Source organism: Marmota flaviventris, chromosome 7, assembly GCF_047511675.1.
Source record: "Marmota flaviventris isolate mMarFla1 chromosome 7, mMarFla1.hap1, whole genome shotgun sequence".
In the NCBI taxonomy this organism is placed as follows: Eukaryota; Metazoa; Chordata; class Mammalia; order Rodentia; family Sciuridae; genus Marmota; species Marmota flaviventris.
In genome coordinates, this window is record NC_092504.1 from 61858475 (window position 1) to 61872704 (window position 14230).

The 14230-nt window shown below is 33.1% G+C and overlaps 1 protein-coding gene across 4 annotated transcripts in view; it reads right to left on the reverse strand.

Moving 5' to 3' along the window:
• Positions 1-14230, reverse strand: part of Cnot6l (CCR4-NOT transcription complex subunit 6 like) — a 100234-nt gene that overhangs the window by 14582 nt on the left and 71422 nt on the right. For all 4 annotated transcript variants that reach the window (XM_027939733.3, XM_027939732.3, XM_027939731.3 and 1 more), the window contains exons 7-9: positions 12233-12390; positions 9238-9392; positions 1053-1204 (exon numbers count right to left, since the gene is read on the reverse strand). In XM_027939733.3, the coding sequence (XP_027795534.1) occupies positions 1053-1204; positions 9238-9392; positions 12233-12390 (465 nt within the window). The remainder of the gene's footprint in view (positions 1-1052; positions 1205-9237; positions 9393-12232; positions 12391-14230) is intronic.

Genomic DNA, 14230 nt, shown 5'->3' on the forward strand with positions numbered 1-14230 from the left:
TTCTTCTAGGAATACAAAAGATACATATTTCAGGTACTTCAGTGAAAGTACCCACTGTATAGTCTGGAATTACTCTTCTCCAAGTTAAAAGGGGAGTAAAACTCCAAAATAAACTTGATTACTATCATATCAGAACAAAAGTACCAAAGGAGAAAAGTGATGGGAATGACATAAAAATAGATAAAATTTATAAAATGTATAACAATGAAGAGGCTCAAAAGAAAGAAAAGTCAAATCTCACAGTTTATCCTTCTCAATGAAGGGTACACTGAAGGATGATGGGGAAAGGAGGTTATGACACATACTCAGGGTCTGAATAATTCAAATCAAACTCAAACGTGAAAAAATCTTTTCTTCTGCAAAAAGTATAGGGAAAAGAAAAGTACTGAGGTAGCCTCACTTCCTTCTTGTTCTTCCTTAAAACAAAGGAGTAAACAATATAACACTTGGAGGCAGGCAATAGAAAAGGGTAAAAAGAGGTCTAGATAACACAAAGTACATAATGAATTTCTGATTCTGAAACCATCTATAAATAAGCTTAAAAGCTGAAGAACAGTTCTGCATAGATAAAAATCTGCTCTTACCCTAATAATGACTTGAGATATAACAAAAAGAAAGAAAGAAAATGTGCCAAGTATTTAACCTTAAAAAACAAAGGGCTCACAGACAAGAAACTAAAAATATGGCTCAAAAGAGGGCCAAATCATTATAATTTCTAAATTCAGGCTAACCAAAACATTCTCTATTTCAAGGAACCTTTTGGAATTAATGGTATATTAAAAGACCTTACACAAATTACCTTATAGGTTAAAAAATAATAGTAATAATAATAATAATAATAATAACAACAGAGACCACAGAATCTCTCAAAAAAAAAAAAATCCCAAGAAACAATGTTTCATAAATAAGTGGTGTTTTCCTGCCCATCTTCCTCAGCTTTCCTCAAAAGACAAGCAAATAACTTTGCAATAAGTAACAATAAGATCTCTTCACCTGCTTTAAGAAGAGTTGGAAAGGTATTTATTAATAAGAATATTTTAAATTGCACTCACCTGCTCCAAATAGTTCTTTGTGGACCTCTAATACCACAGCAACACCAATGTTATCTTTCGTCATCACTCTGTTCAGCATAGCTTCGGATCCATCTGAATTAGCCATTGCCACTTGGTTAAATTCCACTGTATGCTTCTGCACCAATGTGAATCTAAAAGGCACAATACAAATTTGTGATTTAGTTATTTAGACCATCCCACAAAAAGAAACTAAGTGAAGGGGGCATAAGACACAGATATCATTCGTCATCTCTGTCATTTACTAGTTTCAAGTCGTCATGTGATAATACAGTTCTGACCAATGAGACATAAGAAGTCTGATTTCTATAGAAATTTTCTTAGAGGCCCCACCTAGCAAAGATGGCTATATTCCTTCACCCTTTTTACATCTCTGCATTTTCCAGCTGGTGCCATGAACAATCAGCTGAACCAGTTCTGGTCTGCCTATTTCTAGACTATTTCTTATATGAAAAAATTATTCTTCCCTCATTTGCTTAACTTACTATTTAGATTTTCTCATATTAAAAGGTACACATAATCTTAACTGTGTCAGTTAAGAATAAAATCTATCTATTTGCAGTTTTATTTCCATCACATCAAGAGATTAGCCAAGAAATTCAAGGACACAACCTTTATCTCAGTTAACGATAACAGATTTTTCAATCATGCTTTTACTAAAAAGTTGTAATTGGGTTTAAGTGTTCAGAGAAACAGATTCATTCATAATATGAAGAAATGGCTCTCCCTACAATCATAGCTTCTACACTTAGAGTATTTTCTTTCCTTAGTTATTAAGTATGATGGAGTTGTAGGATTTGACAGAATTAGTCTTGTACTTATATTTAATAGCAGTGAACTTGGTCAAGCCATTTAACCTTGTTTAGCCCTTTTTTTTATAGATGTGAAATAAATACTTATAATGTCTCAAACTACTAAACATGCTACTTTTTCACTAGGTGTTAAGACATCTTTGCTCTCCTAACTAAGCTTACTCCCTACCTTCTTCTTCTTAGCTTGAAAACAGAGCCACACACATACCCCTTCAAAAATAGGGACTAAAACTTACTATGCCACAGGATGCTGTATTAGAGGAAACAATATTCCCCCTTCCTGCTCCAATACTGAGCTTCAAATGTGCTTAGAAGTGTAAAGGATCCAGTCATGTGCCTTTTCTAACCCTGAGTTGAACTGAATTGTTAAAGGGAATACATTTTCACCCTTCTAAAGAAGTGATCTATAAGCTCAAATATGAAGAATGAAGAGTTATCAAGGTGAAGAATGGAATTAAGAGCATTCAGAATAGAAGGAAGGAGTAAAAGGTTCTGAGATAGCATACAGCTTTGTAATTTAATGGGTTAGAAAAGAATAAAAGGGTAAGAAATGATGTTGAAGATGAGAAGAACAGAAACAACTAAAAACTCCAAGCAAAGACATTTTCAGATCACAATAGCTGCTTTGTGGAGAATAGATTATAGGAACCAAAATGGAAATTAGGAATTAGGAAACCAGCTGCAAAAGTTTTGAGTTTATTTGGATGAAATATGATGCCTCAGACCAAGGCAAGAGAAATGAAGAACAGTGAGCAGATTCAAAAAAACATTCGAGCAGGGTATGGAGGGGCACACCTGTAATCCCAGTGGCTCAGGAGGCTGAGGCAGGAGGATCACGAATTCAAATCTAGCCTCAGCAACTTGGTAAGCCCCTGAGCAACTCAGCAAGACAATGTCTCTAGATAAAATCTAAAAAAGGCCTGGCACTGTGGTTCAGTGGTAAAGTGTCCCTGGATTCAATCCCCAGTTAAAAAAAAAAAAAAAAAAAAAAAGAAACATAAAAACAACCATTTGATAGACAGAATTAACCATTCTCCAAATCAGAGTGATTCATTTTTAAACAATTTATAGTGTGATTCCAAACAGACTAAAGCAATATTATGTTAGAGTAAATCAATCACTGAACACAATCAACCTGTTTTGAGGACTAGAAAAACTTGAAATTAAAGGGTATAGATGATAATCACAGTCTTATATCTGTCTCAGTATCCAACTGCTTTATCCATTTTGTTTTGGTTACAAAATAGTAATAAAAAACCTAATTGACATACACAGATACACAGAGTAAATAACTGGTCTTTCACACAGAAAAGCCAAGCCAAGAGGAAGGCAGAAACATGATCAACTTTTAAGACTGCATTACTGCTTGTACCAAAGCAACTCAATTAAGCAGCACATCAGGAACATGGCAGTGATTTCCAAAGTGTTAATATATAGTACCTGAAATATCTGAGTGAACATTTTAAAATTCAAGTGTAATTATTTAAATTTTGAAATATTTTCTAAATAGTCACAGAACTTTTAAGGCTTATTTTAGGAACCTAGAGTTTGACAAGATTGTCTTAAAATCCTGCTTAATAGTAATATTTTTATTATTAAAATAAATTTACTTCTATTAAAGTCAGATCATTCTTTCAGGGGAAGAAAGAGGGTATCAGAAGTCTTATTTTTAGAAAGGTCGTCATTAAAGTTTACTTCCCTGTATCTTCCTTTTTCTCCTTTAAACCTAGATTTAGATCTTCTCTTTAAAGAACTATAGAATATTTCATGTGACAGCACTTTAAATATATGACAAACATGTCAATGCTCACTACCCTCAAATTCTTTCCAGAAAAGATTGGTTCTTTACATAATAAATGGTGTTTTTATTTAAGCAAAAGTTTAAAGGCACATGCTATAGTTTGGATGCAGTTTAAACCCCAAGGGTTCACATGTTGAAGGCTTATCTCCAGTGTAGTAACAATGAGCTGTTGGAACCTTTAATAGATAGAACCTAGTAGGAGGTCAAAGGGACACAGCTCTCAAAAAGAGATTTATGGTAGTTGTTCTGAAACCTTGGTTAGTTCTCTTGAAGAGCAATCCTAGCCACTCCCATCTCTAGATTTCAATCTCACCAGGTGATTTCTTCTTTCAGGCACTTTTGCCTTGAGGCTATCCTGCCAGAAGTCAGAACCAAGCTGATGGCAGTGCTATGCCCTTAAACCTCCAAAACTGCAAGCTAAATAAGTATCTTGTGAGTACCCAGCCTTAGGAAGTAACAGAAAACAGACTAATACAGTGCAGTACCTAGAACAATGCACAAATGAGTCTTCTTCATTTTTTATTGTATTTTTATTAAAAACTAAAATTGCCTTTGAAGACAGCCATATACTCCCAAATCAATTTTTTAAAAAAATAATGTTACTGTATTTTTCTACCTTTATTTTATTTATACATTTATATGTGGTGCTGAGGATCAAACCCAGTGCCTCACACATGCTAGGCAAGCGCTCTACCACTGAGCTACAATCCCAGCCCTCCAAATCAATTTTTATGACTACATTAGAGTCCCCTACACAGATTTACCATAAACTAGACTGGGTGCAGTGGTGCACACCTGCTGTCCCAGCTACATAGGAGGCTGATTTGGGTCTAGGATTTCAAGGCCAGTCTAGGCAACATAACTAAATAAACAGATTCATTATAGATTATTTACCTACTCTATGTTGAACATTTAAGTTACTTTTGATATGAGCCAATGATGTAAGCTTTGCACATATTCTTCTGTATTCCCAGGTGATTTTTCAATCCCTCCTTTTCTTCTGTTAATAATGTAAGAGCAGCAAACTATCTCTTTTAAGTATCATTTCATGAGTATCCACTGATTATAGATTACCCACATTCAGATTATGTCAAGAGCACATTAAATTCATTCTTTTTTTCTAACAGATTAAATATACTCACCAGCTTTTGGGCATTTTTAAATGTGATGTATATGCATTCTATTTTTCCTCAAATAATTAAAATTCTCAACAGAACAGGAAAAAATAACAATAAATAAAAGCTACCCATTATTGAGGGTCTACTCTATCAAAATCTGTGTTAAGTACTTTATGATGTTAGTTAGTCCTAAAATTTTCACATGGAGATATACTGCTCAGATTCTTCATCTACCCTTCAGGGAATTTGTCAGTTGTGTGCCCTCAAAATCATGTACTCAGTGAGCACAAACATCCAATGGAAAATCAAAAGCAAAAATAAAGGCAGGCATGGTGGTGCACCACCTACAATCCCAGCAGCTGGCTCAGAAGGCTGAGGCTGGAGAATTGCAAGTTCAAAGGCAGCCTCAGCAAAAGCAAAGCACTAAGCAACTCATTGAGACCCTGTCAATAAATAAAATATTAAATAGGGCTGGGGATATGGCAAAGTGGTCCAGTGCCTGAGTTCAATCCCTGGTACCCACCCACCCCCCATCCAAAAAAAAAAGCAAAAATAAAGATCTTGCAATTTTAGCCCATGTCCATGGTTTAATTCTCATAGGGCATATTAGCTTCAAAGCTCCTGGGGGATCATTTCCACGTCTCTAGATGTGAAATTCTGCTTCCTCCCTTTCTTTTCCACAAATGTTGATTCCTAATATACTCCAGAATGACAAATTATCTCAGAGTCTTCTTTCTGGAAACCCAAATTGTAATATGAGAAATTACTATTACCATTACAAAGATGAAGAAAATTGAGGCTAGGCAAATCTTTTTGCAAAATAAGATGGTTTATCTATCTCTAAAATCTCAGAACTTTTCCTATATTCCAATATTCATAACAGATCACCCATGCCAGTTTTCTAGACACACTTTTACAGGACCTTTAACATCATGGATATAATTATTTTCATTTAGAAACCTAACTAGTTAAAACAGTTTAATGACTCTTGGTTTACCAATCTTACCTTTTTGATTTTCCATTCTCCTCTTCACTGGTCTTAATCCTATTTTGAAGATAATGTTCCTTCAATAAGATCATGAAAGCAAAATAGAAACTGTATAGCTCTGGTTTTTCTCTCTTTTTTTCCATATTTTTTTCTTTTTTAAAAGGGGAGTAGCTTTGTATCTTTCACAATAGACAGCTAGTTCTCATACATATTAACTGACTGAAATTTTTTTTAATGGTGACAGGGACATGGGTTACCAAAGCACAGAGTGTGTTTGGTGAATCTTTATCCTCATTATGTTTTCTGGACAGCCACACATGGATATGATCTATTCCTTTGGCTCAGACTTTATTGAGCCTGTTATCAATGTGTATATCTTAAACTCCCATCTCCTTCACGGCAAACTTCCTGATCTGAGTGTCCAAGTAGCATGCTGCTTGAAGCCCACTCCATGGATGTGCTTATGAATGCTGATGTTATATTCCTGAATCAAAACCTCAAGCGGCAGAAGGGCTGTTATTCTTCTTGCCACCATTTTTCTTTGCAGGTTCCACTCTGCTGGGCCCAGGTGGGAAAGGAAGAGCAGCTATTTTTCCTTATTCAATTAGTATTTACACAATCACAGTGGGTCTATCCCTTGTTATTTATACAGCATACTGAACCTTAAAATACCCTCCTTGTTGAGTGTTTTCCTCAGCACTTCTACCAAGTCTTTGGTTTTTCTTAATTTTCTTGGCAATGACTATAGTTTCTTAAAACTGTTTTTAAAAATATGCTTTTCTTCATTTAGAAAACAATTCTTTTAAAATGAATCCTGAATATGATTATTTGTTTTATTAGATGTTTCCAACTTTCTTTGTTGGTATAATTTATGACAGTATTGCCATACTTCTAAAAGCTCCTAGTCTTCTTGAAGTATCTTCTTTTTATTGTCTTTGGTTTCAAGAAGTTCAGAAAAATAAAACTAGCTTTCCTAAACAACGTGATTATAATTAACACTCTCTTCTTTGACACTGAGAAACACTAAAGCAAAGTGTTTCTCAAATCTTTTCACTAGCTTCAGCATCTGTTCTCAGGTAGTTGAGAACTAAGGAACCAAAGACAGTTCCCTTTTTCTACTGAAAGTTAAATAAGAATTGAATATGATAATTGAACCTTAAGAATTTTTAGCTACTCTGCATTTCAGAAGAATGATTTCCAGTATTAATGGTGATAGCTATGATCTTGCACCATTTACCTTTTTTCTGTTTATTTTATGAAGAAATCATTTTGAAATACATAGGTCTTCTTTCATTGCTTCTATTAGATGCTTCTTTTTAAATATACATATTGGTTTATAGGTTTTTTTCTAATCACTAATCTAAATTCACCAAGCATTGGTAATATGAAAAATCTTAAACTTTTCTTTTAGTATTTAAATTCATTTATTATTTGTACTCTATGACTGGTATACAGATACCATAAGCATCATTACTGACACTTTTTTCCCTAAGAATTCTTCTGCCTTTTAGAAAAATTTAAACAAAACTCACATGGGTATAAGAAAGGACACAAAAACCTTCTCCCATGAAAAAGATTATTCAGTTGTGTATTCATATGCAGGAAGAATGTCCAAAACAAGCCTTCAGACAAAGAAATAACTCAATTTCTTACCAACTTGTGGTTTAAAAGTAATTTGATTGGCTATCATGTGACTAAAGGGCTAGAGATGTGGCTCAGTGTTTAAGAAACCCTGGGTTCAATTCCCGGTACAAAAAAAAAAAAGACTTAAGTAATATTCCTTACCTATAAAAAGGAACGATGTTAACATAGTTAAGAAGACAGTATAACTGCCCATGAGTTGTCTCATACCCTCCTTTTCTGAATCACATCTATGTACTCTTAAACTAAACATAGTATAAAATACTATGAAAAATGTAACAAATGTCAAATTTAAAGCAATTTTCCCAAATGAGGTAAATCTTGAAAGAGATACATAATAATGGATGCGCAAACAAAAATGTCAAAAGAATTCTTTAGTATAGTGGTTAAAAGCATGGACTATAAAGTTAGACTGCGGCGTAACCATGGACAAGTTACTGAACCAGGGCATGCCCTGGTATCCTCATCTATTAAAAAAAAAAACAGGGGGCTGGGGTTGTGGTTCAGTGGTAGAGCACCCACCTAGCATGGGTGAGGCCCTGGGTTCCACTGACCCTCAGTACCACATAAAAATAAATAAATAAAATATGTGTCCAACTAAAAAATAAATATTAAAAAAAAAAACAGGAAATAGTTCTTTGCCTACCTCTGAGGAGTGCTCGCTTTAAAAATTAAATAAGACAATCTATATAGATAATTAGAAAAGACCTGGCCTATAGTAAACACTATGGAAAAAACAGTAACTCTTACTCTTAAAATTCAGTATACTCTAACCCCAAATATAGGGCCCAGTACTAAATATAAACCAAAATGAGATTATCTCCACTAAAAACTCATGGAAAAGACAGGAAATTATGTATATATAAATGAAAAGGGGAAAAATGAATAAAAAGTGTACCAAATATTTTTCAAATTCACTGAATTTATTTCCCTAAAATAGTATGTCATACTAGTAAGATATTATGTCAACAAAAGTATTGACTGGCTTTGGTATAATAGGGACCAAAAAGGGAAATAATGGAAATAATCACAAGCATATATATGTTTATTCTATAAGTAGATCTAATGTATCAACTCCCAATCAACCATCGGATTCAACATTTATCAGACTTCATGCAATTTCCACTGCCCTGTCTCAATTTATTCTTTTTAACTCCCCACTTCTATAAGCTCAGAGCCTCTCCTCTGTCCAGCCTTACTGATCTATTCTTATCTCTCTTATGCATATTATAATTGTCCACTGTGCCTATCTCTTCTTACTAGATTTGAGCTTTCAGTGAAATCAGAAACTATGACTTGTCTATCTTTTTTGTCTATCATGCCTAGTATGGGACCTGGCACAAACAAATGCTCAGCAAACATTTAGTGAATAAATGAGTAAATAAACAATGATAATTCAAATGAGGAAAAGGTTGGAAAAAAAAAAAATCAATGATTCTGAAAAAGCCGACTATCAGAAAAGAAAAGAAACCCAGATAACTTATTGGTAATCTTAAAAGGCAACAATTTTCACTTGTCACAAAAACTTTTACTTTATAAAAATATATCTTCAAAAAATTATGAAACCATATTCAAGTCTACTTCTAAAATTTTCCATGTAATTTGACAATAAAAGCATAAAGAATAATACAATATACATCCCTGTTTCCAATATACAGTCTTTAAAAAAAAAAAAAAAGCACTACCAACAGTTTTTAACTTCTGTAACATTTGTTTTTAGCTTTATTTTTTAGGGTCAAACCAAAGTCAATTTTAAATGTATAATAATTAAATAAATTTACACTGTTTTGCTGTTTCCTTAACTTACTTTTCTGTTTTGAAGAATATTGCACAACCATCCACATGCTTTCTCTCCTGCTCAGACATGATTTTGGCACGTGACTTTGGAGAAAAAAATCCATCATATCCACGCTCCTTCAATGCTGGCAGAAAGAGAGTGAAGTATTGCTCTGTTTCCACTTCCTGAGATGAAAGAAAACTTGTTATCTAAATGACACCGGGAAACACTGATTGGGACATAGGAATATTCAACATTATGAGTAAGGTATGATTAAGTTCAAACAGTTCACATAATGAATATTATCTATCTTACCTTATTGTTAACAGCTGCCAAGCTGTCATTTAGCAAGGGTAAAACATGAAAGAATCAGAAAGGTGGCATGATTTTCTTATGTTCACACAGCTAGTTAGTAACAGGAGTAGGATACATCCCAAGTCTCTAGACTTCCAATTTAGAGTTTATTCAAATATAATTCACTTTCTCAAGACCAAGTAAGCTGGACATATGATATAGATTAAGGTGGTAGGTAATAGAACATTTTATATAGAGAGGTAATTTTTTAAATTATTTATTTTAAAAATAAATAATGAACTATGGTGGGAAAGAATGATACCCAAGATTGAGAAACATAAAATCAAGAAAAAAAATCTACTTTTTATAAATGTTTAGGTACCTGAATATCAGTTATTCAATCAATGGTCTCAAATAATTTCGATCACTCTTTCATCATATTTTTAACAAATCTTTCCAAATAATCAAATATGAAGAGAATTTATGTTTGAAGATGCTCATAATAGCATGATTTTATAACAGCAAAAACTTACAAACTAGTAAATGCCCAACAGAAGGAAAAAAGTTAAATCAATTAATATATGTTCGTATAATTAACTGGTTTTGAAGAATGTTAGTTAACATGGAAAATGCATTAAATACAATTATCAAGAAACAAAATATGCCAATAACCAATTTTACTTTGAAAATATACAGGTAAATATAAGTTGGTAAGGGAATGTGTAGAAGAAAAATAGAAGTTTTAGCATAGCCACTATCTTTGGGGATATGGGAACAGGGTCTTCTTGCAACATGTTTTATATTTTTTCAAAATTTTCAACTTTTCTAGAATGAACACTATCAGACAGTTATTATTTCTATAACAGAAAAAAAAGTCATCTTAAATTATGATGAATCATTCTTCAAACTATACATTATTTAGAAGGACGTGAGGCTGTTATTACTATAAATACTAAACCAAAAGGTAAACAGTTCAATAACTAAAATAGCCTAATTTTATTTGTTTCCTCCTGCCCCCCAATTCTGTGTCCCTCTCAGTGTTCATAAGGAAATTTAATTTTTATAGATTTTTAAACTTTATTTCTCAAGCAACATTAAAAAATCATTAACATACTCTATTACAAAAAAAAAAAATATGTAAAAGTACCAGGGCATGGTGGTACAGGCCTGTAATCCCAGCTACTCAGGAGATTCAAACATGAGGATCACAAATTCAAGATCAGCCTAGGCAACTCAACAACACCCTGCTCCAAATAAAATTTAAAAGGGGACAACTCAATACTTGAGTGCTTGCCTAGCATGCACAGGTCCTAGTTCAGTCCCCAATTTACCCTCTGCCCAACACACACAGAGGAAAAAAAAAAAAAAACATATATACACACATGCATATATTTATTTATAAGTAATCATTTTTCTTATTAGGATATGCCAAAACAGAATGTATTTTTTTGAAACACCTTTAAGAAATGGTATTTGAAGTAACAGACAAGTTACTTTGCCTGATTTGATCATTCCACAGTAGAAATACATGTATCAGGAGCTGGGATTGTGGCTCAGTGGTAGAGCGCTTGCCTAGCATGTGTGAGGCAATGGTTCAATTCTCAGCATCGCATATAAATAAATGAACAAAATAAAGGCCCATTAAAAAAATACATGTATCAAAATATCCCACTATATCCCATTAAAATACACAATTATTATCAATAAAAAATATTAAATACATTTTCAAGCACTTAAAGTGCTTTGGAAGTTACTAAGAAAAAAAATAAACGAAATCTACTCAAATGTTTTTGGCTAATCATTAGCTAAGTGTTGAGAAGAAGAACACAGAACATATTTCATTAAAAACACATTTCTTGGGGCTGGGGTTGTGGCTTAGCGGTAGAGCGCTCGCCTAGCACATGTAAGACGCTGGGTTCGATCCTCAGCACCACATAAAAATAAATTAAATAAAGGTATTATGTCCAACTACAACTAAAAAATTTTTTTAAAAAACCACATTTCTTCTTCATTTAAATTCATTAATAATGAAGTGTTATTGAATAGAAGACACTTAAGGTCTCCCTCTCCAATTCAAGGGTATGCAACTTCAACTACTGGGCCTTTTATGAGTCAGTCCTTTCATCAGTATTTTACTCCCTTGGAGACCTAAGGCCTTAAGAGGAAGCAAGAAGAATTTCTAAAATTATGTTCAGTGTTTCAAAAAGTCCAGCAGACATTATACATTTCCTAAAATAAAACTGCATGAATTAAGGGGTGGGGGGAAGAATATCAATTTCAGTGGTGGTTTATAAAGTAAGGTAAAAAGTAGGATTTATAGTATAATATCTTTAAATGGTTATCTTTAAAGAAAAACAGTGGGCAAGCATTTTTTTTTCTAGACTCTATTAATATACATTAAATTTATAGTTCTGAAAAACTGATAATCTTCTGTAGATTTTTCTTTCAGCAATACCAATGATTTCTTCATAAGGTAAATTGTTAAAATGGATAATGGGTAAGACTTCAGAAAATAGTAAATGAATACAAGTGCATAGCTGTACTGAACAAAATAGTTTCCCTGTGGAGATCTCTTAAATGCTTATTAAAATTAACCTTTTTGTTTTTTTAAAGACAAGGAGATAAAATAATTCCTTTAGAGTTTTGCTTTGAACACAGAATCCCAGAAGAGGATCTTCTTTTGTTTTTAAGTTCACCTTTAAGTTAAAGACAACTTAATTTCTAGTGTTACCTGAAGACTAATGATATCTGCGTCACAGTTAACAATTTCTTCCATAATTCCCTTTTTCCTGTATTCCCAGTTTAATGCCCAGGAAGGGCAATAGCCATATAGCTGCCGGGTAGCGTATTTATCACATAACACATTGTAACACATAACTGTGAATGATGCTAAGAAGTGGGAGAAAAAAACAGACAAAAGAGAGATGATTAGGCAACTTCTTCTAAAGCAATATCACATACACACATGAATAATTACATACACATATCCCAAATATCATCATTGTAAAATGCCCAGGGGAGGAGTAAGATTTTGTTAAACTATATCTCCTAAAACTTCATTGGAATCCATCATACCATAGTTCGTTTATTCATCTAGAATTAGATCATTGATGTTAACAATTGAGATTGAGAAACTTTAAATTAAAATATCAAATTTTAAGTCACTATTAATTTTTTGCATGTAATTTGCTTAGAAATTTTTTGTAGAACAAAGTTAAATTTTGGTTTCATTCTAATTAACAGTCTCTAATTTCATTACTTCATATTACCAAAATATCAATTCTTTTTCCTGGGCCTTTTAATGTTCTCTGAACCAGAAAAGTGTAGACCAATAAAGTTTAGTTATCAGAGTAACCTTTTTACTCAATGTTCATTTCTGAAATAAAATTCTCATTTTTGAAAATGTCCTTGAACTATAAAAAGACTATAAGCAGCCAGACATATGGTGCATACTTATAATCCCAGAGGTTCAGGAGGCTGAAGCAGGAGGATAGTGAGTTCAAAGCTAGACTCCACAACTTAGTGAGACCCTAAGCAACTTAGTGAGATCCTATCTCTAAACAAAATATAAAAATGGCCAGAGAGGTAGCTCAGTGGTTAAGTGCCCCTGCGTTCAATCCCTGGTACAAAAAATTAAACAAAGAAAAGGACTGTAAAGAAACTAACAGCCTGTAGAAGATGGTTTGTATCCTTGTTACTAAATTGTTCTCTAAGGTCCAGCAGTATCAGTGATTACCTAGTACCTCAGAAATGCAAAATCTGTGACCCCACAAATAACCTGCTGAACAATCCAAGAGATCCATAAGCACACAATGTTAAAGTCTTAGCAGTCCTAAGTTTTATAATTTTCTATCCTAGATGCCCATTAGAATTACTTTGTAGAGCTTAAAAGAGGGGGGAAATGCTGATATCTAGAGTGTGACTCCAGACTAAGTCAGAATATTAGGTTCCTAGTATTTATATTTTTAAAAGTCATACCAGGTTTTTATAATGAGCAGATATGGTGGAGAATCCAAGATAAAGTAATACTTAATTGAGGCTGGTTCCATTTCAGAGGATAGAAAAGGTATGAAGAAAAATTCAGATAAATGATCCTCCAGGTATCTAATAGTCATTTTGTATACTGAGGGCTAAATTTCAATTTGACTTATTTGTATTCTCTTATCATCTATCTTTGAAATAGCCTAGAACCATTTCCAAATCACTATATATTGTAAAGTGAGTACCCTGAGTTTACCTTACTCTGTTTCTCTGGGTTTGAAATGTCTTTTGGAAATAAGAAGAAGCAAGACAGACTTTTATTCACTCATTTTGTTTCTAAGACTTTTGTGAAGTGAGATTTTTTTATAGAAAAAGTCATAAATTTTAATTCCTATAAAATATCCAATATTCTTTATATTAGTAGTATGCCTATAGTTTTTAAACACAACTAAAAATTATTTAATTACTATCTGGTACCTTTCTACAATGTTAGTTTAGTTTATCATAATAAATCACTATTATTTGTCATCACTTATTATATACATCCCCTTATGCATCAGTAATTAAAGAAAGGCTAGAATTGTTAGTATCTTTTGTAAGCACTTAAGAGTCTCAGGGAAACACCATGAACCTGAACCCCCCCCCCGCCCCCCCGCCACACACACACACACACACAAATCCATACTAATTTTTCAAAAGAGAAAATCCCAAGAATGCATTACTTTGAGAATTCAGCAACTATGAAAAC